The 22,759-nt window shown below is 29.2% G+C and overlaps 2 protein-coding genes across 3 annotated transcripts; one reads left to right on the forward strand and one right to left on the reverse strand.

The window, feature by feature from the left end:
• Positions 1 to 50: 50 nt before the first annotated feature.
• Positions 51 to 16,381, reverse strand: MED16 (mediator complex subunit 16). Its single transcript, XM_014427782.2, has 15 exons — positions 16,079 to 16,381; positions 15,862 to 16,008; positions 14,071 to 14,269; positions 12,840 to 13,080; positions 11,475 to 11,630; positions 10,907 to 11,082; positions 9,546 to 9,704; positions 9,295 to 9,463; positions 8,120 to 8,327; positions 6,079 to 6,218; positions 5,427 to 5,602; positions 3,973 to 4,168; positions 2,858 to 2,967; positions 1,503 to 1,648; positions 51 to 248 (listed from the first exon to the last, which is right to left on the reverse strand). Exons 1-15 carry the CDS (start codon positions 16,144 to 16,146, stop codon positions 125 to 127), a joined length of 2,415 nt encoding a protein of 804 aa, XP_014283268.1. The 5' UTR covers positions 16,147 to 16,381; the 3' UTR covers positions 51 to 124.
• A 1,002-nt stretch (positions 16,382 to 17,383) lies between these two features.
• Mlc-c (Myosin light chain cytoplasmic) lies at positions 17,384 to 22,728 on the forward strand. Of its 2 annotated transcripts, XM_014427781.3 has the most exons (5): positions 17,384 to 17,478; positions 17,576 to 17,603; positions 17,895 to 18,035; positions 19,761 to 19,925; positions 22,467 to 22,728. In XM_014427781.3, the coding sequence occupies exons 1-5, from the start codon at positions 17,476 to 17,478 to the stop codon at positions 22,571 to 22,573; spliced, it is 444 nt and encodes a 147-aa protein (XP_014283267.1). In that variant the 5' UTR covers positions 17,384 to 17,475; the 3' UTR covers positions 22,574 to 22,728. The 2 variants fall into 2 exon arrangements, with proteins under 2 accessions (XP_014283267.1, XP_014283266.1); XM_014427780.3 differs by lacking the exons at positions 17,384 to 17,478; positions 17,576 to 17,603 and adding an exon at positions 17,666 to 17,824.
• Positions 22,729 to 22,759: the final 31 nt, after the last annotated feature.

Genomic DNA, 22,759 nt, shown 5'->3' on the forward strand with positions numbered 1-22,759 from the left:
TCATAGGAATAAGAGATGTAAATATTTAAATAAAAATACTTGTTACATAAAAAAATGTATATTAAAATAAAAACAATATATTCAGTCAACAAATATAAATAACAAGTCTGAAAAATTCATATAATTAAATATATTTATGAATTCTCCATGAACCACCACAGCGACATGACCTTAACCATCTTTGGTCCCATGCACGAATTGCAGCAGTTCGTGGAGTAGACAGCTGCACTTGGGTTTTACCACCACAACTGTTAACAAAAAAACAAACATAATTAAATTATAATGTAAATACTTAAGTCAAATACATAAGATTATTATTTGAATCAAAAGCACCAAACATTTGGCAGGAAATAAAATAACTAAAACCCAATTATATTCCTTGTCTTAAGTCAGATTCACTGCAATCTCAATTATTAAATATTTAAATAAATTACTCGAAGTTTGCGGACCCAATACCATTTTTAGATTTACAGAACATCCATTAATTAGAATAGAAAATAATCAGATATATATCCACCAGACTGCTTATCTATCAAGCGAAACAGTTTCTTTAAACAATAAACGAGAACAGTATTAGGGTCAACTAATTTCAGTATCATATTAATATAAGAATAATGTTCATTCATTAATCAATCAACAACTTTTTCAAATTGAGGCCATTGTAAGCAAGTGAGTTAAGGTGTCACTTTAGCAACCTCACAACCACAGCTGCGCTGGTTTGATTATGACGTGGGCAGGTTGACTTTTATTTCATGGGGGCCTCACAGAATGAAAAAACTCGACCTTCCTACTCTAGTTTGAATAGGGTGGTGACCTATATGATAACCCCCTTCCTCCAAAAACAACTTCAAATGACAATAATTTATAAGAATCATTGTTCTTGAAATAATAAATATATTTTCAATAATAAAGGGGGCTTTTAGCACAGAGGGGGTAATGGTAGCAGCATGGCAACAAGCCTGTCTACCAACCCAAAGGTTGTGAGTTTGAGTCCCTGGCCCTACTCAGATTTTTTTCAAACATAACATTACACTATACTCACTTCACAGCCTACCCCGGGCATTTGTGAGGCCCTTTAGCCTATGGGTGGCACTCACACAAAAAATAGGTGATGAATCCATCCCCATGAAAACCACATCAAGAAACGATGTTTTTCCCTAATACATCACACGCAGCCTTGGACCTCCACGGTCTGTCATGCCAATAATAATTTAAAAAAAAGATAATTCACAGCAGTCAAGAAATAAATTTTGACCATCCCAGGTGGGAATCGAATCCCCAACCTTCATTTACTGCTATTTACAACTGTACATTATAATACATTTAGTAAATCTGATCTAAGTTAAATTGGAGTGTTACAGGCTTGTAGAGAAACTACCCATTGGTAGCACTCTAATTTAAAAAAGAAAAAATTAAATAATAAACATCTCAAAATCTAAATTTCACAACAATTGTATTGGAGTTTTATTAGAATTATATTAAAATGAAGATAAGATATTTACCGACAGCACTGTTTCACAACAAACGGTTGTTTTCCCAGATACAAATGCCTTATGGTATCTAGACTTTGGTCTGTAGCAAGGCATCCTTCCAGTTGTGTGTTCTCAGGTTCAAACATTAAACAGTCTGGTTCCACACCATACTCAAGCTGAAGCATATAATAGAAATTATTTTTACTACATTAGAACTGCAAATAAGGAAGGCACTTTTAAATCTTTATAGGACACTGAAGTTACGGACCATGTCGATATATCTGACCTCTTTTGGTTTTTAAAAAACTAGATACTGTGTTTGTCTCATTTAAGGTTCTAAGGGTTTTTAAGGTTTTTAACTGAAGTTAGAAGAGCCAATGATGGTAGTGGTAGGTTACAGGGATCTTTGCAAGTGGTTGTATTTTCATCAGATGTGTATTGAGATTTTCAATAAGTCAACAAGTATTTTTTTATTTTGTTAACTATGTAGTATGTTTTACTAGCTTATTTTTTCAGTTCAAATTAAAAGTAAAAGTAATTTTGTGTATATATTGATTGCATATTAATTCAATAAAATTAATTATTTACTTTATAACTTACCTGTTATTTCAAGAGTAGTTTGTGGCAAAAAAAACTTCCTAATCCATGCTTTTCTTAAGTACATTTTATTATTATTAAATTATTTTCTTTATCATGATTAATGTGTTGTTTTATTTTTTTAAATTATTATTATAGAATGAATAAATTTCAAATTTTGAGCTTCCATTTCCTGCCTCCAGGTCACAATAAAAACTAAATGGTGTTTGATATACATATATTGAACATTTCAGGAACATCATGTTCTCTCAACATCTAATTTGTTCCACTATTGTTGGGAGAGTCAAAATACTGGGACGAATTAGATGCTGAGGAGGGAGATATAGTATACCCCAAAACCTTCAGTATATAGCATCATCGTATTTTTTCATTCGTATTTTATTGATTTATCTTCAGAAATATAAAAAAAATAAATAAAATAATAATATTCAATTCATGTAACCAAGATGATCTGGAAGAGGTTATTCAAGCAAATTTTAGAAGTCAAATCCTATTTTTATTAATTATTTTATTGTTTTTCAAAATAAGTAGTATTTCAATCAGAGTGTATAAGATGAAATTATAGAATATGTGCACAAAGGTTGATAAATTAACCATACCACTCTAATAATAATACACGATAAAAATCACCTAATCTCTTTGAACTTTGTATCTGGACTCAAAACAGCATATTCTAATGAAAAAAGGTCAAAAAAAAAAAAAACATTGGCAATCATGTCCTATAAAGGGTTAAGAAAACTCACAAAGAGAGAAGTCATTAGAAAAAAAATAAAATGAGTATGAAATACCTGAATAGGAAAAGTTTGATAAGGAAGAAGAGGAGATGCTATGCAAACTATCGGTGTCGTAGGATTAACTTGTGGTATCATAACCTGGCTCGGAAGTAGGCAGCATTCATCTGAAAACAAATTATTATTTATAATAAAATAAAATAAATTATAAAGAGTAGGGGGGTTAAACCCTGTCTCCATTTTACAAATTATACAACTGTTCATTTAATTGTACTATTCATTCCTAAAATTGTATAACTGTAATTTACATGTATTCTGTAGTTCAGGTTGTATTATTTTTTTCAATATAGTGAAAGTAGGAAAAACAAATTAAGTTCAAGTATTTATCCCAGCATTTTTATTATTTCCCTTTATATGTAAAATAAAATTCATTATTTACATTAAAAAAATGTACATTTCATGTATTATCAATCTATAAAGTACTAATTATATTTTAATGAAGCGTATGAAAAAAATAAATAAATAAAATAGTAAATGGTGATCACTAAAAACTTTTCTATATAACAGAAAGACAATATATATGATTGACTGATATATATATATATATATATATATATATATATAAAACTCTAAGACGAGGAATCCATATAAATGATCACCAGTAAATATGAAAACTGCCATTTTTAATAGTAAATAGGCAACAATTAAGAAAAAACATTACAGCAACAAGTGAAAGGCTCTAACATTAAGTGTTCCTGTCAGTGGAGAGCCTTCAGGGTGGGCTGTAAAAGAGTCCATTCAGCACATATTTGTGAGGACTTATTATTAGAACTGTTTTATCGTTAACCTTTCCTGATGTGCAGTGTTAATTAAAGATTTTAACAGATAAATTCATAATATATAAAATTAAAAGTGTGTCTCAAAATGATCTTTTATGGAACCTAATTTTCCTGGAGACTTCCCTTCAATGTGAGTTGGGAGTTAGCCGAGAGATGGCAGGATCTTTATATATTATTAAAAATGTTTGAGGGGGTTTCCTTAAACAAAGGTTCAAAATAACATTTCTTCAAAACTTTTCGGGACTAAGTTGTAGGGGAAGGAGCCGATAGTTTATAGGAGTACCTTCATACATTCATGATTCCCTGTAACAAACAAATATAAAAAATATTCACCTAAAAGATTTTCTTCAGGTTCGTGTCCTTGAGCCAACTTAGAAAGTAATTTGAAGAGAAGCAAGAGAACATCAAGATTCTCGGCTGACTTCACAAACATAGGAAGACAAGTTGGCCTTAATAGACCCCACACTCTAATAATGACTAGTAAACTTCTGAGTGTGTTTATTGCCTTAACATCCTTCAGGCAATCACCCTAGAAACAGATAAATAATTATTTCTAATGATATAAGCAAAAATATTATTTTAAAGCAACATAAATAACCGCCATAAATGATATAAAAAACAGAAAAGTATTCTCAAAATCAAAGTATTGTTTTTTATGCAACAACTACTCTTGCTTTGCGTTCATCAGTGGTAAGCATATAGAGTTAATATTATATGATGTTTTTAGATATAAAATAATCTTGATTTATTTATGGTTTATGTTTAATATTAATTTAGTTATGGTTTATGTTTAATATTTATTGATTAAATTCATTCCCTCAATATTATCAGGTAATCGTTTTCAGCAGTGCCTTTTAAAACATTGCGGATTCAGACTAACAAATCTTTAGATCATCGAATAGGAAAAAATAAAACTCCAATAGAAACAAATTAATAACATCACAAGCAATGAATGATATCACAAAACTTATACTATAATTTTTTCAAAAAGAAAAAGTTATTAATTAATTGTTTTGAAGACAACTATTTTGAAATTATAGATCAAGTTCATTAACATTTAACTAAACTAAAAAAAATAAAGATAAACAATAAAAGAAATTTTAGAAAAGATAAACGAAAAATTTTGACAATAGGGTCTGACCATCAGTTTCTTGAAACTGATGATTCATCCAAAATGAAGGCCCAGGGAAAAATTTAAACAAGTTCGTCTTAACCTCCTAGTCTGGAATGAAACCCTGTTGTATTGTTCCATTCCTATATTATACATGCTATGTTTTTCTTGTCTTAATACTGTTCCTCTATTGAATTAAGGTAATAATTATTTTAGTTAATTTATTGGTAAAAAATAATTGATATTGAACTATTTTCCCAACATTTCACCCACAACATCTTTGACCATGGTCAATAAGCTTGTGTTCAATTCATGAATCAGTGAACTTGACATTAAATCAATGCTCTAATACGTATAATCCCTTATTCCGACAATTAACACGTAATTGAGGAGCAAAATGATTTAACATAGCAACGACCCCACAAAACTAGATGAAAATATGTACACAATTCACTCTGGATGTACCCAAAAAAGTTATGGCAGCATAAACCTGCTATTAAACAGGCTTCACAATCAAAAACCAAAGGCAGGAGATTTGTTCATCACAAATAAACAATATTATAAGTTTCTTTTTAAATTTTTAAAATAATGATTCTAAATCACATTTTTAAAAATTTATATATCACAAGTAAATAGAAATAAAAATCGTTATTATTGAATTGTCATTTCAACTCACAGCAGGAGATTTATATTGCTCTGGTAATCTTGCAAGGATGTTTAATGCTAAATCGGCAGTCCACTGTATCAATTGTTGGAGAGATTGCAAGTTGCTGGGTTCCATTGTAAACTCTTTGCACTCCAAATGGATAAGTACTTTATCAATATCCGAATTTTGATTCTCATTCAACAAACCTTAAACAAAGAATTATTGCTCAAACAATAAAATAGACAGGAACAATAAAAAATTTAAAATATACACTAAGACTCTACAATCATTTTTCACTTTCCATATTTAATTAAGACAATATTCATGTAAAAAGTATTAATTAATTAAATCTTCATATAAAAAGAATTAATCTTTATTCTGATAATCAAAGTTATTTAAATTAATTGAAAATATAATCCTGGACTCGCTGGGAATCGTCTACCATCACATGCATGGGCTCAGGGGAAGGTAGCGTAAATTATAAACACAGAGTTTATTTAATCATTGTTTTCTGAAACTTTATAATTTTTTATGTATTACTTTTTTAATATATATTAAAAAAGCATTTGGCCAGCACAACATTTTTAATAAAGTGTTTTTCTTTCTATATATAAAGTAACATAACAAATTTATATAACTGCGAAATGAACTTTTATCACTGCTTTATGAAACACAAACATACTTGCAACACTATCCGCAGGGCCCTTCTCATGACTGGACAGGTCAGAGGGTCTAAGAAGTGAAGTAAAAGCGGTTGAGACTGCATGGAGCATTAATAGTGAATTCAATTCTGCAGCTTTTGCTTGTCCATTAGCAGTTAATCTAAACACAGTACTAGGAATTAAAAGTTGATATTATATATAGCTTAAATTAATAAAACTGATATGGGCTGAATGTTAATTGAAATTACTGAGTGATTATAACTTGAGAAATTGAAAAAAAAAATCACAAATGGGACAAATTATGTAAAACCTCAAACATAAATAACATCTAAAGGGCATCTCAAGTTGGAGTGAAGATCCCAACAAATAAAAGTTATCCTGACAGAATACCCTCACATCTGTGAAGAGTGGTAAAGCCTCAATACAAGGAAAAATAAAAAGGCACAAGACACATTGGATATCCAGGCAATCAGGCACACTGATACACCAATATATTTATATGGCTATCTTGTAAAACAATTATTTGTGTGAAGTGGAACGAAATTAAAAAATTTGTTAGTAACGGCAAGAGGATGGTGGGCTGGTAGGTGTGACTAACTGGTAGCGATAAAGTTAACTGACCTCAAGTGTGAAGTGATTTAGCAACTGCTTTTCATCAATTTATTGATCTTACTTTTTTCTTTTCTTTTTTTTTTTAAAACAGTTTCTCATCCTTTTTGATGTGATCTTTTATGATGTTCAATAGCTTGAAAATTCTAATTCATATGCCATATAGATGATATGTATTCATGAAGGAATGAGCATCCTAATAACGTTCTATTATAATAATTTGGACCTATATTACCAAAAACTACAGTCAAAACATGGATGAGATTTCAAGAATTCAATCCAAATAAAGAGTGATCTCTTTACACACATCGTACTTTATACATCCAAAATTTCAATTTTAAAACAAAATTTTTTATTTATATATAATTTAATTAATTGTCCGAGATTGGTAATGTTAATCAATTATAATAAAATATATTCAAATAGTCTCGACATGTTTATTCTCTAATAACTCCAAGGTTTTAACCATTCCGACCAATCTCAAGAATATAAACCAATTAACAATTTCAATTACAATCTAATCATTAATAATTATTTTAAATAATATTCTGCATTATAAATTATCCTACTTTATTTATAATATCACAGTTACAATATCACTAAAATGACAAGGTCTTTTTAATTATGTTTTAAAAGTTAATTGACTAAGGTATATTTTTGACATATGCAGAACAGCATGCAATCTTTTAATGACATTATTGTTATCTGAGATATTATAAATAAGGTAGAATAATTTATAATCAAGAATTTTTTTAAAAGTAATTTTTAATGATTAGATTGTAATTTTTAATTAATAGATGACTTTGAGAAGGGTCAAAACGTTGAAGTTATAAGAGAATAAACAGTTGAGACTAACAGATATTTTTTATTATAATTGACAACATTTTTAATGTAGAATAATAAATTTAATTTTCCAGCAAGTACTGATGATGAGGCTCATCAAGCTATCGTAATTACTCTAATATTTTTCTGAAATTATTAAAAACATTTTCAATATAGGAAAATCATGAAAGCTGAACAATATTTGAACCCTTCTTGCGTAATATAATAGCATTTCGGCTGATGTTCAAAATGATACAACCATATTTACAAATTGAGAAGATGAGTTATTTTTAATCCAAATATCTTCTTAATCTCTAGATGATTCTAAAACAATCATTTCTGAACTGAGGGTTTTTACATCAGGAGAGACTATTAGTAAAAAATTTCTATGGAGGACCATGTTTTTAAATAAGAAAATTTTCTAAATAATATATGATAGTATTAGCTGCCTTAATTACTCAAATTATTTTTAAAGTACAAATATTTGATACTCATAAGTCAATTTACAATAGTTTAAATATTTACATATATTGCAATTTAAATAACTATAAAAAGGTGGATACTACATTAATATATAACTATTAATATAAAAGGTGAATATTACAATACATTTTAGGGATGTTTACTAACCGAGCTAAAGCCATTCTCATCTGTAAATGGGCGGTATAATAATACTGTTGTACGGCTTGTGGTTGTTTATTGAAATTATCAGATATTCTGTCAGCTATTGCGTCAACTATAGAAGACTGCAACGAAACAAGAACATCCCAGCTGTCAGTGCCAGATACTAAACAGTAGTCCAGAAGAGCGCTTGCCACGTTGACAGTCATACTAACACCTGAATAACAGATCATTTCAACAATGTAAAAATTGTTATTAAGTGAAATATCAAGCATAAACTATCCATTGGACTAAACAAAAAATATTAAAAATTTATGATAATTTACAGTGTAACCTGGTTAAGTAAATCTGCTATATGTGAAAAACCTCTACTACTGATAATATCAATGAGGTCCAAATACTTTTGCATTGAAATACTTCAATTACTGAAAGTTTTAAAACCTTTATATTTGAGATTTGATTTCTTTATTTTTTCTATGTTTTCTTCTACAATTGGGACCTTGTGGCTAAATGGTAAATATAAGTAAAACAATTTATCAGGTTTGTTTACAAGTATTTGAGTTTCTCCTGCACATGCTTTATTTTTCAGTACTTTATTAGGTTTCGTAAGATAAACAAGTGAATAAAAGAGCATAAAATGTCTAAACAACAGTTTAATTTACTAACATCTGCTGGAAAATTAAAGCTATTGTCAAATTATGATACTGGAAAGTTTCAAACAAACTATAGACAAAATTTAATGTGTTAATATAAATGATTTTTTTTATTAACATTTTCACCAATATAAATAAAAAGCAGTACAATTCAACCTCTCTTAGCATGACCCTCTACATAAGACAACTGTCATTTTAAACCTGGCTATTTAGAAAATAGTGAATGAAGAGTCTCTTTAAGTGATAAAAAATCCTAGGTCCCTTGAGATCCTGGTTATACAGGTTACACTGCAATAAAAATATTTAAGGAAAAAAATGAATAAGGAATCTACGAATAGTAAGTTTGCAATAGCAGTTAACTCAAGTGATAATTTTTAGAAACTGACACAAACGAAAAAAATAAAAATCATAATAATAAATATATAACTCGCTATAAAATTGAAATAATCTTGAAATGAACTAATGTCTCTAAACAAAAAAGGTATTAATAATCTTTCAGGTATAAATTTAAAAAGAAAAAAAATTATATACCAGGTTCCAAAATCGGAGGAACTTTAAAAAGATAGAGTTGGCCATGTGAATCAACAACAACCAAAGCACACCCAAGCCAGGTAAGGTCCATGTGTGTTATTTGTGTACAAAGGCGCTGATGTTTAGCAGTATCTTCGAACCAAGCACACGCCAAAGATCTAGTGCCAACCTTTAAAAAATTTTAATCAAAATGACTAAATATAGAGAAAACTTATATTGGATATACATTAAAGAGTATAAATGATACTCACTGACTTAAGGTTATCCCTATAAAGACAATGAACATTAGAATCTGACGTAGCGACTAAAACGTAGGAAGGTGGAGGGGCAGCAGTGGTTAATGCTATTTTATTTGTTGTTACACAAGTTACTGAATGACTAGTAGTGTAACTGCATTCATACTGCCATGCCTAAAACAGTAATCAGATTCAATAAATATATCGTTAATATTGAAACTTCTGAAATTTGAATTTTCAAATAGGAAGGTTTTGAGTAATAATATTTCTTAACTTATATACCATAGAATTTAAAAATATTTAATGGAGGAATATTGTTGGGGCAAGCAATGTTATAAAGCTTAAACATAATCTTAGACCCTTTTTCAAATAACACTGTTAATTTGAATATTTCACAACTGTGTTAAAAAAAAAAAAATGTTTAAAAAAAACAATATTTCAGGGAAGATAATAAAAGAAAGAAAATGTAAAATTAACATTGTATAAACAAAAGAATAATCTAAATTTGAAATGAGAGAATTACAGATAAGGTTTATATAATGAGAATAAAAGATCATTAATGAACAAGAACTTAAAACTAAAATTAAATTTAAACAAAAATAAATTTTTCTTTTGAATCACACTAATTAGTAATAATTGTGAAAGAGATTACATAAAAAAAAGAAACAATAAATAAATAACTAGTTGTGCAACTTTTTAACTGATCCATTAATGCTCTTTTACAACTGAGGTCATTTAGTAATTTGTTTAGTTCAAATATTTCTTCACCTGAGTAGATTTTGATTTAACAAACATTGCTGACTGTAGAAACAATAAAATAATAAAAAAAAAAAAGGCAACTCAATAGGTGGTAAATAAAATGAAGCAGTTTCATATTTATCTGAACGGGGTAAACAACGAGCAGCTAGTATACATAGGTATCGGAATCTCAGTGGCGACTTATCTCTTGAACCTTCTTGGATAGACTCCAGTCAGCTAGTGGAGTTACAAGTCTGATACTACAATACTTCGTTGTAAATCCATAACATGTCAGAATAAAAATGGAAAAACGACAAGAAGGTGTTTGTTTTATTATTATACCAAACCTATCCTCCCTTGATTCAAACAATATAATAATAAAATAAAACAAAAATGCCTGTAAACATTTGGAAAACTTAAAAAAAAATTCAAACAACTGTATTCATAATACATAAAATCAATAGGACATGAGATGACAAATTAAAATTTATTTTCTAATAAAAAAATCCTATTAAATAATAGACAGTAAATTAGATATTAATTAGATAATACTATGTTTGAATAACTTTTCCATAAATCTTTAAAAACTAGAAGGGGATCAAGATATATAATAAGAATTAATTTTATTATATACTTACAACAGTTTTGAATGTTTCCGGTGGCGGTTGAACAGGTTGGAACACCCTGTGAACCGGTACAGCTCTTTCAGTGAGCTGCCAAACTTCAACAAGCCCTCCACTTTGTGTATTAGCTGATACTACTAAAGAATCAGCGTCTTCCCGGGTTACAAATTTCAAGCCACTAACTTTCCCAACTAAAAACAATATAGCATTTGTAATATAAATACATAATATGAGAGCATATTAATGTAATAATTTATATGGGACAGGAAAAAGAAAAGTTATTAGCCATAACTATTGCCAAAAGTAGCAATTAATTATTGAAAATATTTTGGTATAATATTTTATTTTCAGTGAATTATTTCTACTATTAAAGACAATCTATTGTTTATTTAAAATATATTACATAGAAACATCTACCTATAAACTAATAAATTCAGAAAGTTCTTTAAAATTATTTAGATTAGTGATTACATATGATATGTAAAGTTCGACAATTAAAGTCATTTAATACCACTGTAAAATCATAATATTTAAACAAACTAACTATATATTTAAAAAATAAATAAATAAATAAAATACTAACATGGATGATGCTTATTAGAATTAAAACTATGAAGAAAGAAACTTGGAAGAGCTTGTGATGTAATATGAAGTCTCTCATCAAGTAAAATGACTGAAACCCTGTAGCACTGAACTCGGCACACATCGCTGTTACTGACAGCAACAACGAACTCACCGTCTATCAACAAAATGGTATCGTACATATTATTTATGCATATAAAATGTGCATTATAAACATAAATATTTCTCTATAAACTATAAAATTTGTAACAATGTAATGATAGTTGACGGTGGATAATATACGGGGAGAAAATAGTTCGGGGTGAAGTCAGTAAAGTAAAACCTATTTATGTTATATCCAGACCACACCACCTATCATCTTCTTCTTATAAAAATATTTAATCAAACTATATTTCAGATCTATTATTTATTTATATCTGTTTAAGGAAAAAGTCAGAAGGGGTTGTTTCAACTGACCTAATGGAGACAAGAGTGCCACACCCCACTCTTGTCCAGTACTTTCAACATTAATGAAATTTACATTATAAGTGAAATACAAATATAAAAAGTCTATTCTAAATACAATTTTAATGTCATGTTTCTACACAAAATGTAAAAATGAAGTATGACAGATTATATTTAATCGACATTATTTTGAGCTCGTTAAAATTTCGAACTATGGACCTGAGAATACAAAGATGATCACTGCCTACCTGAGATCTTGAAAGAAATACCCTCAACACTCTAAATAATTCCTTTGCAATTTACTGTAAATTTGAGCAATGCCACACTAGCTAGTTTATAAATAAAGATTATAATCCATTCTCCCATAATCCGACTATAACTGTTTAGAAAATAAAAAAATCCACAAATTAACTGTAAATCGTACCTATTAAATTTTAGATGTCATACATCAATATATTTAATTAATTAATTAAAAAAAATCACTTGTTCATAAGGTCTACTAATTTATAAAGTAGAGAAAACGACTGTTATGTTATTCGATTAATACCCAAATCCTGGGCACAGGTTTCTTCAGTTCCTACTTTCATTCTACATATTATGAAATAAAAGAGGAATTATTTTCTTGATCTTGAACAGTTAATTAAATAATACTGTAAGTCTCAAATTTGTAATTTGGTTTTAAGGTCTTATAGATCTGCAAAGTCAGAATGGATGGGTCTGGACAAAGGGTGGGGATGACATTTCTGTACTGAATTTTTCAAAAACTTGAATTATTTAATTAAATTATTAAATGATGTTGAATGAAGTTGGATAATTAATTCATCAAGATATTTCCTCATGTCGATTAATTTTGTAACATAATACAAATTAGTGTTTTAAGTTACTACCTAACCTCTAATAATGAATTAAATGTTATACATACTCTTTCCATGAGCAATATCAGCAACCGAAAGGGCAGCACGAGTAAGGGCTAGGCTTTCACATTTTGTAAAAATTCTTCCTTCACGATCAAGAGCAACAGCTCCTGCAATTCCAGTTCCTGTTATTAACAGACATCCTTCAGCTCCCGAACCACCAAAACATCTAACAGAAGGTGAGAATTTAATATGGTTCATTTTTTCAGAATATAACGGCGAATCCTTTTTCTCAGCAACAATGCTAATCTAAAAACAAAGTCATAATAAATGATTTTAAGATAAATATAAAAACTTGATTCACATAAATAGGTTGATTCATCAGTAAATATAAACATATGCTGATGAATTTTTTTCTTGACTGTTAATGATATACATTTTTGAGGATCTTGAGGTTCATTCAATAATAAAATAAATACATTGTGGTAATGTTTCGAGATTTTCATAGTCATGGTAGTCATCCCTTCAGCGAAAAAAAAACAGTTTTTTTTTCAATCTTAATTGTAATCTTAACTGTACTTTCCAGTGTATAATCAGTCTGTTTAATATTTTATATTAATTATTAGTGTTCTTAGTTTTGTCTTATGTAGTTAAGAGATTACAGTAACATGCACTAAAATTGGATATACCTGATTTTTTGTTAATAGATTGTTCATCTGAAACTGTTTTTTTCATAAATAATTTTAATTTATTTACCTTTTCTATTTACATGAAACGAGTGGTGGGAGTGTGTCTGGTTTGTTAGTCTTTGTTATGTAACTATAACTTTATTTGTTTATACATCCTTCATTTCAGATACTGTTCCGAGGTTCCAAAATAGGATTTCTTGCAGGTCTCTTCACGGGGTATTTCATACACAAATTAAATTGCAGCTCAAGTTTATCTTTGTCTTTAGCATTACTGTAAGACCTAATAAACCAGAACGAATTGCTCTCACCACTTATTTCAAACAAACAGTATAACAGACATATAATACGTAACTACCTAATACCTATTATAATATGTACCAATGACTAGTAAGAAACAACTTCCTCACTAAAAAAGCTATGGAATATTGTTAATAATACATGACTAACTAAACATAGTAATACCCAAGAATATTATTTGTTTTATTAAAAATTGGAGCCTTAATACATTTTAAGTATGTAAACATTCAACTTAGCTTAAACAGAACAGGTCACCAGAACCTTATCTGAACTGTTATCTTTGATAATGATTTATCTGGAACTGTAAAATTACCTTTCTTCCAGGATGGAAAAAAGCAGCCGATATAATGGCTTCACCCGAAAATGTAGTACCACCAAGGTAAATCCATGAGTTCAGAACATGGTCTCTAGATGACCATATTGAAACAGAACCTCCATCAGTCGCAACGAGGAGTTTTTCACCACTGGAATCCCACTCAAGAGATGTAACTGCACCATTCGTAGAAGTCACCCTATTAAATAATGATGTTAAAATATAAAAAGCCATAATGAAGTACGGATCGACCTCATAGTTTGTAAAAGACATTTCTTATTATATTTAGTTATAGACCACACTTTGAAACATTGTTTGTAAAGGACATTTCTTATTATATTTAGTTATAGACCACACTTTGAAACATTGTTTGTAACAATTTTTTAATTTAAATATGTATATTAAAACTTTTGTAGTCTGAAGGCAGAATAATGTGACGTACTACACCACAAAGTTTCATTTATTTTATTCACTGATACCCTTCAAGATAAGCTAAGAAATAAGTGTCTGCCGCCTTCAAGCCACCAGAATAAAAAATGGTGGCCATTTGAATTATACCATTCACTTTTTATTCAGTGCTAAATATCTTTATAGCTACCAACTAGGTGAAAAATATTATCAAAACATTTTTTTAGAAGAGTACATTAGCTAAAATTTTAATACCAGTAGAGGTATTAATAATATTAATTAATTTATTAATTTTTATTGAATTATTATTAACACGAATTAATTCCACAAGATACAGTTTTTTAAAAACTAATATTTGTTTTTTAAAAAAAATATGAAAACTACTACTCCTACATAGTTGATCATTATAATATATTTAATGAGAATTAAACAAGATTAACTTTGATGCTAATAGAAATCTATAAGTCAAATTGGTTCTAGGGACAGTTTTTTATAGTAAAAAAATGTTTTCCTTCTACCAAAAACAACATTTTGTGAATATATTTCGGTAAATATCATGGAAACTATTACTAATACTACAAAGATGATATTATAAACTACTAAATGTAGCATTATACCAGCTTCAATTTGAGTAATAATAGACATTGCTACATCTAATATTTCTGAGATATAGTTTTTCAAAAACTAATTTTTGTGACATTAAGGCGCAGACATATTTATATTAAGTTCATCTCCATGAACATAAATGATTAAAATAAACAAAATTTTTTGTAAAATAAAACACATTATTCTACATGGGCTCCCATACTATTACTTAAACAATATTAAAGCATACAGCTCAAAGATAACATTGCTGAAAATAAAGAATAATGTAGGTAGTATGTGACACACAGAACATCAGTAATAAAATAAAATAAGAGTTTGACACCATTTGCCCAGTCCTGCTCAATTTGACATCAGAAACATACAATGCTACACCATCCCATGATTCAATCGACAATATTTAAAACACGTTTAAGTTCACTAAAACAATATGCTACTATTTTGATGTGAGATTTGACATAAAACAAAATAATAAATAGAGAATAATAATAAGAAATTAAAAACTAAGATGGTAGCACAATCATCTCATAAAAAATTAAAAAGGGGAATTACCATTACCATTAAACTCACTATTATAGAAATTGGATCAAGCTCATGTTTAAACCTCCATGATACAAATCTACATAGTATTTGTCAATGTTGATAAACGGTGATTAAAACACTTCATAATAGAAACAGGTTAAAATTTTTTGTTACTAACTTCAAACAGACATTGTTTAATAATAAGAATCTCAATCCAAATTTCTCATTTAAGAAGAAAATATGATTTTAACAACTTACTTGTAGCTATGCCAAGGAGTATTTAAATCAGCAACATATACGTGTGATCCATAAGTTTTACCAGAGGTATCATCCAATTCTGTTCGCATAGAAAATGCGACAATATTTTTAACTGATATGCAACAAAGTGATACCCCTTCATGTAAACTAAAATCAAAAATAAAATTAATATATGATAAGCTAACAGCAGAGAATAACGAAAAATCATAATACATACCAATCAAAATCATTCATCGACCTATTAGAGGCAATATGTTTTCTCCTTAATGAATATAATATATCCATGTTAATTTGTGGTGTTGTGAATTTAAATAGTTAAAATTATTATTTTATTTTATAACAGATTAAGGGGTCACAAATAATAATCACAAGAGAAATAACATTTTACTTCACTGAGCAACCGCATTGATGATAATCTAACGTGCTTATTATCATAAATTTTATAGATAAATGCTCATTAATCAATTATGCTTAACTAAAATAAATATTATGTTTACATGTTTACATAACCGGCGTTCAATATAACAATATATACCATTCCATAATACTCGATACTCAGTGGTATCGATAGTTTTTGACCGATATCAATACCTACTTAAGTTGCAGGCCTACCTTCTACGCCATAACCTCTGATGAAGACCTGAAACTCAGGTCGAAACGTCGGCATAAAATAAATAAATATGGTTTTGTTTATTTATGTTGTTCTTTGCTGACCGCACCCCCCGAAAAACTTCTTCAATCATCAATACCTAAACTTCACATCCAATACTTGTGATATCAGTATTTATACTTTTCATAAGATGAAACTGATTTTATTTGGGCTATGACAATTTTTTCCTAGTCTTTTCCCTGGTGTCGATATTTTTTGAATTTGCTAGTCAACTTATTCAAGTATCGCTTAAAGTTTAACGTGTAGATCCCCGTTACCAATACCGGTGACATTGACAGCTTTTTTATTAAACATTATCAAATATTTGTCATCCCTTTTACTTTTTATCTGATACAAACGAGTATCGATACTACAGTTTAAATATCGTACCGAAAGGAACAGAGATTCTGTGGTGTTAGCATTAGATCCCAATAAGAAGTACAGATGAAGAAGTGAACAGTATAAACTATATTATTATCTAATAATAAATTCATTAACTTTAAAGTTAGATACATACATATCTAATAGAGACATTGACTAGTTTAACTATTACCATTATTACTATCTACAATTAAACATAATAACATTGGATACAAAAGTCGCTAGCAACAAAGCTCCGTCTCTAATATCGTATTTTCTTTTAATTTAAAATTTTAAAACAAATATATGCAGATTTAACAGTCTCGTTTCTCGTTAATACGACAAAAAAAAGGAATAATGGATACCCTCTCCCCGGTACACCCCCCCTTCTGCTGCCTAAGGTCCTTACTAAACTACTAAAGTAGCTCAAGTAAACTACTTTAGCGTATTTGTTATTATTTCTTTAATTTAAATTTATAAAAATCAAATTTATGATTTTCTACTCATCCTTATTTAAAGGTATCTCTAAACGATTGGCAAGCCTTCCGTACTATGATTCATTTATGACGTCATTAGATTGTTAGATTCTTGCTTGAGGAGTGATAATGGTAGGATTGATGTTTTTATTTATTTATTTTTGAATTTTTGATATTATTGACTTTCATTTTCGAGAAAAGTTAAAATTTTTGTTTTTTCTTTTTGTAGGTTTCGTATTCGGAAGATCAGTTGGCTGGTAAGTTATTATTTAGGTCAGTTTAATATTACGACATTCTATTGGCCTCTGGAATTCCTTATTTGGTTATGTTTTAAGACAGTTTAAACGTTTGCCTTTTCTAAGGACATTCTTGTCCTGAACTCCAATGGGTACTTGTCCTAAAGGTTACATTGAAACTATTTCAACTAATACAATGTATGGTTTTGAAATAGTAAACAAAGTCATGACTTCTGTAGAGGGTATAGATATATATTTTAAAAATTTAAACCTGTTTACATTGTAATTAACTTAATGTGAATTTTTCTTCAGAGTTTCAGGAGGCTTTTCAACTGTTTGATAGCCGTGGTGATAACAAAATTCATGTAAATCAAATTGGTGATGCCTTGAGAGCCCTTGGACAGAATCCAACTGAATCCGAAGTTAAAAGATTCACTCATCAGCACAAACCTGGTATGATAATTACATTCTTTATGTTATTTGTTTACTCCTGAAAGTACTTGATATTGCCCACTCTTCATTCCAAAAGGTAAGGTTTCATTCGGATAGTTTTTCCTTAATATGTTGTCGACTTATCTTTTATTTTTATCAAAAACGAAGATAAGTGTTTGAGTCTTTAAAGTAAGTATTTTAAGAAGCACTTAGTTGGAATTTTTATCATTTATTCTTAAAAACAGATATGGGCAACAGTTACAACCAAAAATGGTTGTCTGAATTTGGAGGAAAGTTAGTAAAATGGTATGGAAATTTTGTGTAAAATGATATATAGATTATGATAATGTCCCATCCATTATCTTCGCAACTCATGCCCATAGAAAAATTCCTTTTCTCAGGAATATTTTGAAAACAACTAATCTAATTTGCTCCGAATTCGGAGGAAAGTTACAGTTTTGTATTGACATAGACTAGTGTAAATTTCATCGACTACTTTCGCTTACCAATTTGAAAAACTAATTTCCTGAATAAACCTTTATTTCAACAACAGATGACTTTTCCTATATATTATTTAATCAAGTGATATCACTAGCCATTAAGCAGGTAACTTTTTTACCCTATAGTTATACATAGAAAAGAATAATTTCTAGAAAAGAAAGTGAGGAGATAAAAATGCATGTATATATATTTTGTGTATGGCATACTTGCCTATGTACTTGGCAGGCCTTTTTATTTATTAGTTTTGTAAATTGTACATATTGTGCAGTTTTATGCTGTGTTGTCTTGAAAGTACTTAATTTTTTTTCTTGAAGGGGGTTCATTTTGATCTTTCATGTTGGGAGTGACCTTCCTTCTTTTTCTGAAGGTCAAGAGTAAAAAGTGTCATAAAGCTATAATTAAATATATAAAACATTTCACTTATTATAAGTTTCTTTAATAAAATTTGAATTTCAATTGCTATGAACCTAAAGCTAATTTTAATAAAAAAATAATTAATTTTGTACTGACTTCGATCAATGATTTTGGGTAAACTTTCAAACCGAGATACAACAAGAAATGTTTGTAATAAACTTAGAATTCAGAGAGATGAGGAAAGTCATGAGTGTGTATATACACCATTTATTAATTGTTTGTTATAGACATGAAAGATAGTTGACTGTGGATGACTTATATGAGGAGAAGATGGTTGGGTTGCGGTCAAAATTTAACACAAATAAGTTGAAGCAACTTATTTGATTGTGCCAATGTTTCGGCCAGAATTTCTAGCCTTCATCAGGGCTAAGAACAGAACAAGATAACAACCAATGAACACAGAAAATAAAATATAAACAGAATGACATAAAATACATTTTTATTTTATTTCCTTAATTATGTTATTTTACCTACTTTTCCTCTGACCTATCTATACATTTTATTTTCCACTTCTTTCATTACTTTAATTTTATTAATTCCATTTTGTACAATTATTTAATTTATGTCATTCTGTTTATATTTTCTGTATTCATTGTTTGTTATTATGTTCTGTTCTTAGCCCTGATGAAGGCTAGAAATTCTGGCCGAAATGTTGGCACGATTAAATAAGATACTTCAATTTATTTGTGTTATATTTTGACCGCACCCCCCCCCCCCAACCATCTTCTCCTTGTTTTGTTATAAACATTTAATATATTAACTAATAAACCATTGTAGAATAATTGGTGATAGTTTTTTTTTAACATTTAATTTTATGATTTTTTGCTTTAGATGAGAGGATTAGTTTTGAAGTATTTCTACCTATTTATCAAGCAATTTCTAAAGCAAGAACAAGTGATACAGCAGAAGATTTTATCGAAGGGTTGCGACATTTCGATAAGGATGGAAATGGCTTCATTACATCTGCTGAGCTAAGACATCTGCTTACTACCTTAGGTATGTTTTGTTATTATTTTGCTATTTATATGTTTCTATTTGAACCTAATAAAAATGAAACATAATCTTATAAATTTTCTACATGATTCTGTAGCCCCGTGTAACAAATATGTGTGTATAAAACCAAAAATTTTTTATGTATATACAGATTTAAAGTATGAAAATGAAAAATAATATTTTATTTGAAGTATTATTCATTGCTAGCTATTCATTTTTCCTATTTGTGAATGCCACTCCAAAAAAATTAATCCTCTTTTGAGGTAAACCAGTCAATGCACTATTTTTGTAAGATGTGAAGCATAGCTCTGAAAGTGAATGTCTTATCTATGCTATTCAGTGATAATGGATGGGGCCAAGTCTAATGAGTAAGCCACATGCAAAAGTATTTCCCAATGAAACACCTCTCATTCACTGACTGGTTTCCCTATGTGTGATGGTGAATTATCATGAAGCAAAATTACTTGATGCTGCTTTTATTTATATCCTGGTCGCTTTTCACACTAATCCTGATTTAAATTTATCATATATTGTCAGCCAAAGCATTTCAGAAAATTACTGTCACAGCTGATCTTTCCTTCAAGTTTTTCTTATGCGATGCCTCCTAGTTTTTCCTTCAACCCTTCACAGGAATCGTATCTCCATAGTCAGAATTTCTTTTGTTATGTTTAGTGGTGAGGGTCCTAGACACGCTGGTATAGGTGGTCATTTTGAAGAGGAATGTTTTATATAAATGATCGTTATTGTCTCTTTACTTACAACTCTCTTGGCAAACATAGTTCATAATTGTAAAAATAGGTCTTGTAATAGTTCATAATTTGTAAAAAGTAGGTCTTGTAATTTACTTAACACTTAAAAGATTGAAATTTATGATTTGTCAGAAAGGTGTTGTTGAACCACCTACCCAAAGCCCAGAAAACTGGGTTCAAGATATCAATGTCTTTCTTTAGGTTTTTTCATATAAATGTTGAAAGTGATCAAGTGATATTTTTTTCAACATAAGTTGATCACTTCCACCATAACCAGATAATGTAGCAATACCGTTCATAGACAGCTCTACCTGTCAATGTAGTTACTGATAAATTACATCGGTACCTTTTTCTTGTTTAGACATCTGATGAACTTTTCAGTTGTAATGCATATTTTATAGTTATTGATAACATTGAGAATGTTGAATTTGGTGCCAGGAAAATTACAATTTGACGACAGCCCTGATTTTCTGTTACCATTTGAAGAAAACTGCTGCAGAATCATATCGAGTGTTTATCATCACTTACAGTGAGTATGCTCATGGTAAATGACAGTGTTTGGAATGGTTAGAATAATTAAAACGGTGAATTGTGTGTTGTTATGAATTGAGAAATAAAAAATGCCAACCATCGATAAGGTGTGATGACACCAAATTATGGGCACTGTTGGATAATAAAACTGCTCGCCAAAAATACCAGGCAAACCACAGACATGCAAGGCCAAATCACTATTGATGGACAACTATACTTTGGGTTCAGTGGGATTAGGCCGTGATCTATTATGAGCTGCTAACACCAGGTGAATACTACTTGTCTTTTGAATGCTAGATAGCTGCTTGGCCAAGATTGTATTTGATAGTAACATTCTTAGAAGAAGACTTCTGAATAGCTCCAGGAAGACTTTGTAGGAACATGTTAGAGAGGCCTTTGACAGAAGAGGAATTAAATGGAGGATGGCAGCAGATTGTACAGTATCAGACTTTATGGGTTCCATTTTAAAAGTAAACAACTCTTACTGCTCAGTGGTAGAAGAGAATAGGATGCAATTTCTTAGAATAAATATGTTTGTTTAGATCCAAGGAATAATGTTTACTAAGTAGTTCCAGAGAGTGCAATGGGGCTATGCTTATATTTGTGTTTATACAGTTTTCAGTGGATATATATATGAAAGAAAACAAATTCAATAATTTTGTGAATTTAGAGGGTCCTGTGATTAAACAACAGATATGATCTGGTACCTTATTCCTCTTTGTTTCTCTGGATTACTAATAACACCTTGTCCAACATCTCTTCTGATTTCTTATCAATTCACATTTGTTACATATTGGATTTTAGTTCCAATATTATAATGTTTCGTTTTAAATCCTTAATATATTAAATACTTTATTATTTAGGTGATTTAATATTCCATACAACTTCCTATCAGCAATTCGTTCTGATTATTATTATCATTGTTCTTCAAATTTCTCTTAAACATTAAATCATCATTAGCTGTTGTCCTAAAATAGATAAAATTCATTTGTTATGTTGTTTTTCATTACTGTGATCAGCTGCTTAAAATATTTTGTAGTACCATGATCTGCTGAGTGTAGTTCAGGGGAGAGTGATGTTAATTGGCCTGTTGGTTATGAAACATGTATAATGTAAAAGCATTTATTGGAAGATTATTAGATGACCATTCTCCTTCATTTGAATTTTTTTCATGTAGAATGTTTGAAATCATGATTAGTATGTTTGATGAAAAAAAAAAAAAAAAAAAAAAAGTATGTTTGATGATGTTTTTTTTATTTTCTAGGAGAAAAGTTAACAGATGAAGAAGTTGAACAGCTCTTGGCTGGGCAGGAGGATTCCCAAGGAAATGTCAATTATGAAGAATTTGTTCATATGGTAATGTGTGGTTGAAGCATCTATGGCAAATTGAAAAGTATTTATTCCAAATTGTATACATTCTATTGTATTTAATTAACCCTTTATTATTCATTTATACCTTATTATCAATTCCAATTTTTATTATAACAATGTTATAATGTTTATCAAATAAATTTTTATTATTTATATTTAAAATATTGTTTATTCAACACCTTACTT

The sequence above is a fragment of the Halyomorpha halys genome, unplaced genomic scaffold, assembly GCF_000696795.3.
Source record: "Halyomorpha halys isolate HHAL.00 unplaced genomic scaffold, Hhal_1.1 Scaffold670.1, whole genome shotgun sequence".
NCBI lineage: Eukaryota > Metazoa > Arthropoda > Insecta > Hemiptera > Pentatomidae > Halyomorpha > Halyomorpha halys.

Excerpts from the sequence above, each read along its gene's own strand:
- MED16 (XM_014427782.2), bottom strand. The coding sequence starts at position 16,146 with ATGGATATATTATATTCATTAAGGAGAAAACATATTGCCTCTAATAGG. Across the intron at positions 6,219-8,119 it reads ATGAGAATGGCTTTAGCTCG|ATTAACTGCTAATGGACAAG; the intron begins GTTAGTAAACAT and ends TACTGTGTTTAG. Across the intron at positions 1,649-2,857 it reads ATCAAACTTTTCCTATTCAG|CTTGAGTATGGTGTGGAACC; the intron begins GTATTTCATACT and ends TATATGCTTCAG.
- Mlc-c (XM_014427780.3), top strand. The coding sequence starts at position 17,731 with ATGGGTACTTGTCCTAAAGGTTACATTGAAACTATTTCAACTAATACA. Across the intron at positions 18,036-19,760 it reads CACTCATCAGCACAAACCTG|ATGAGAGGATTAGTTTTGAA; the intron begins GTATGATAATTA and ends TTTTTGCTTTAG. Across the intron at positions 19,926-22,466 it reads ACATCTGCTTACTACCTTAG|GAGAAAAGTTAACAGATGAA; the intron begins GTATGTTTTGTT and ends TTTATTTTCTAG.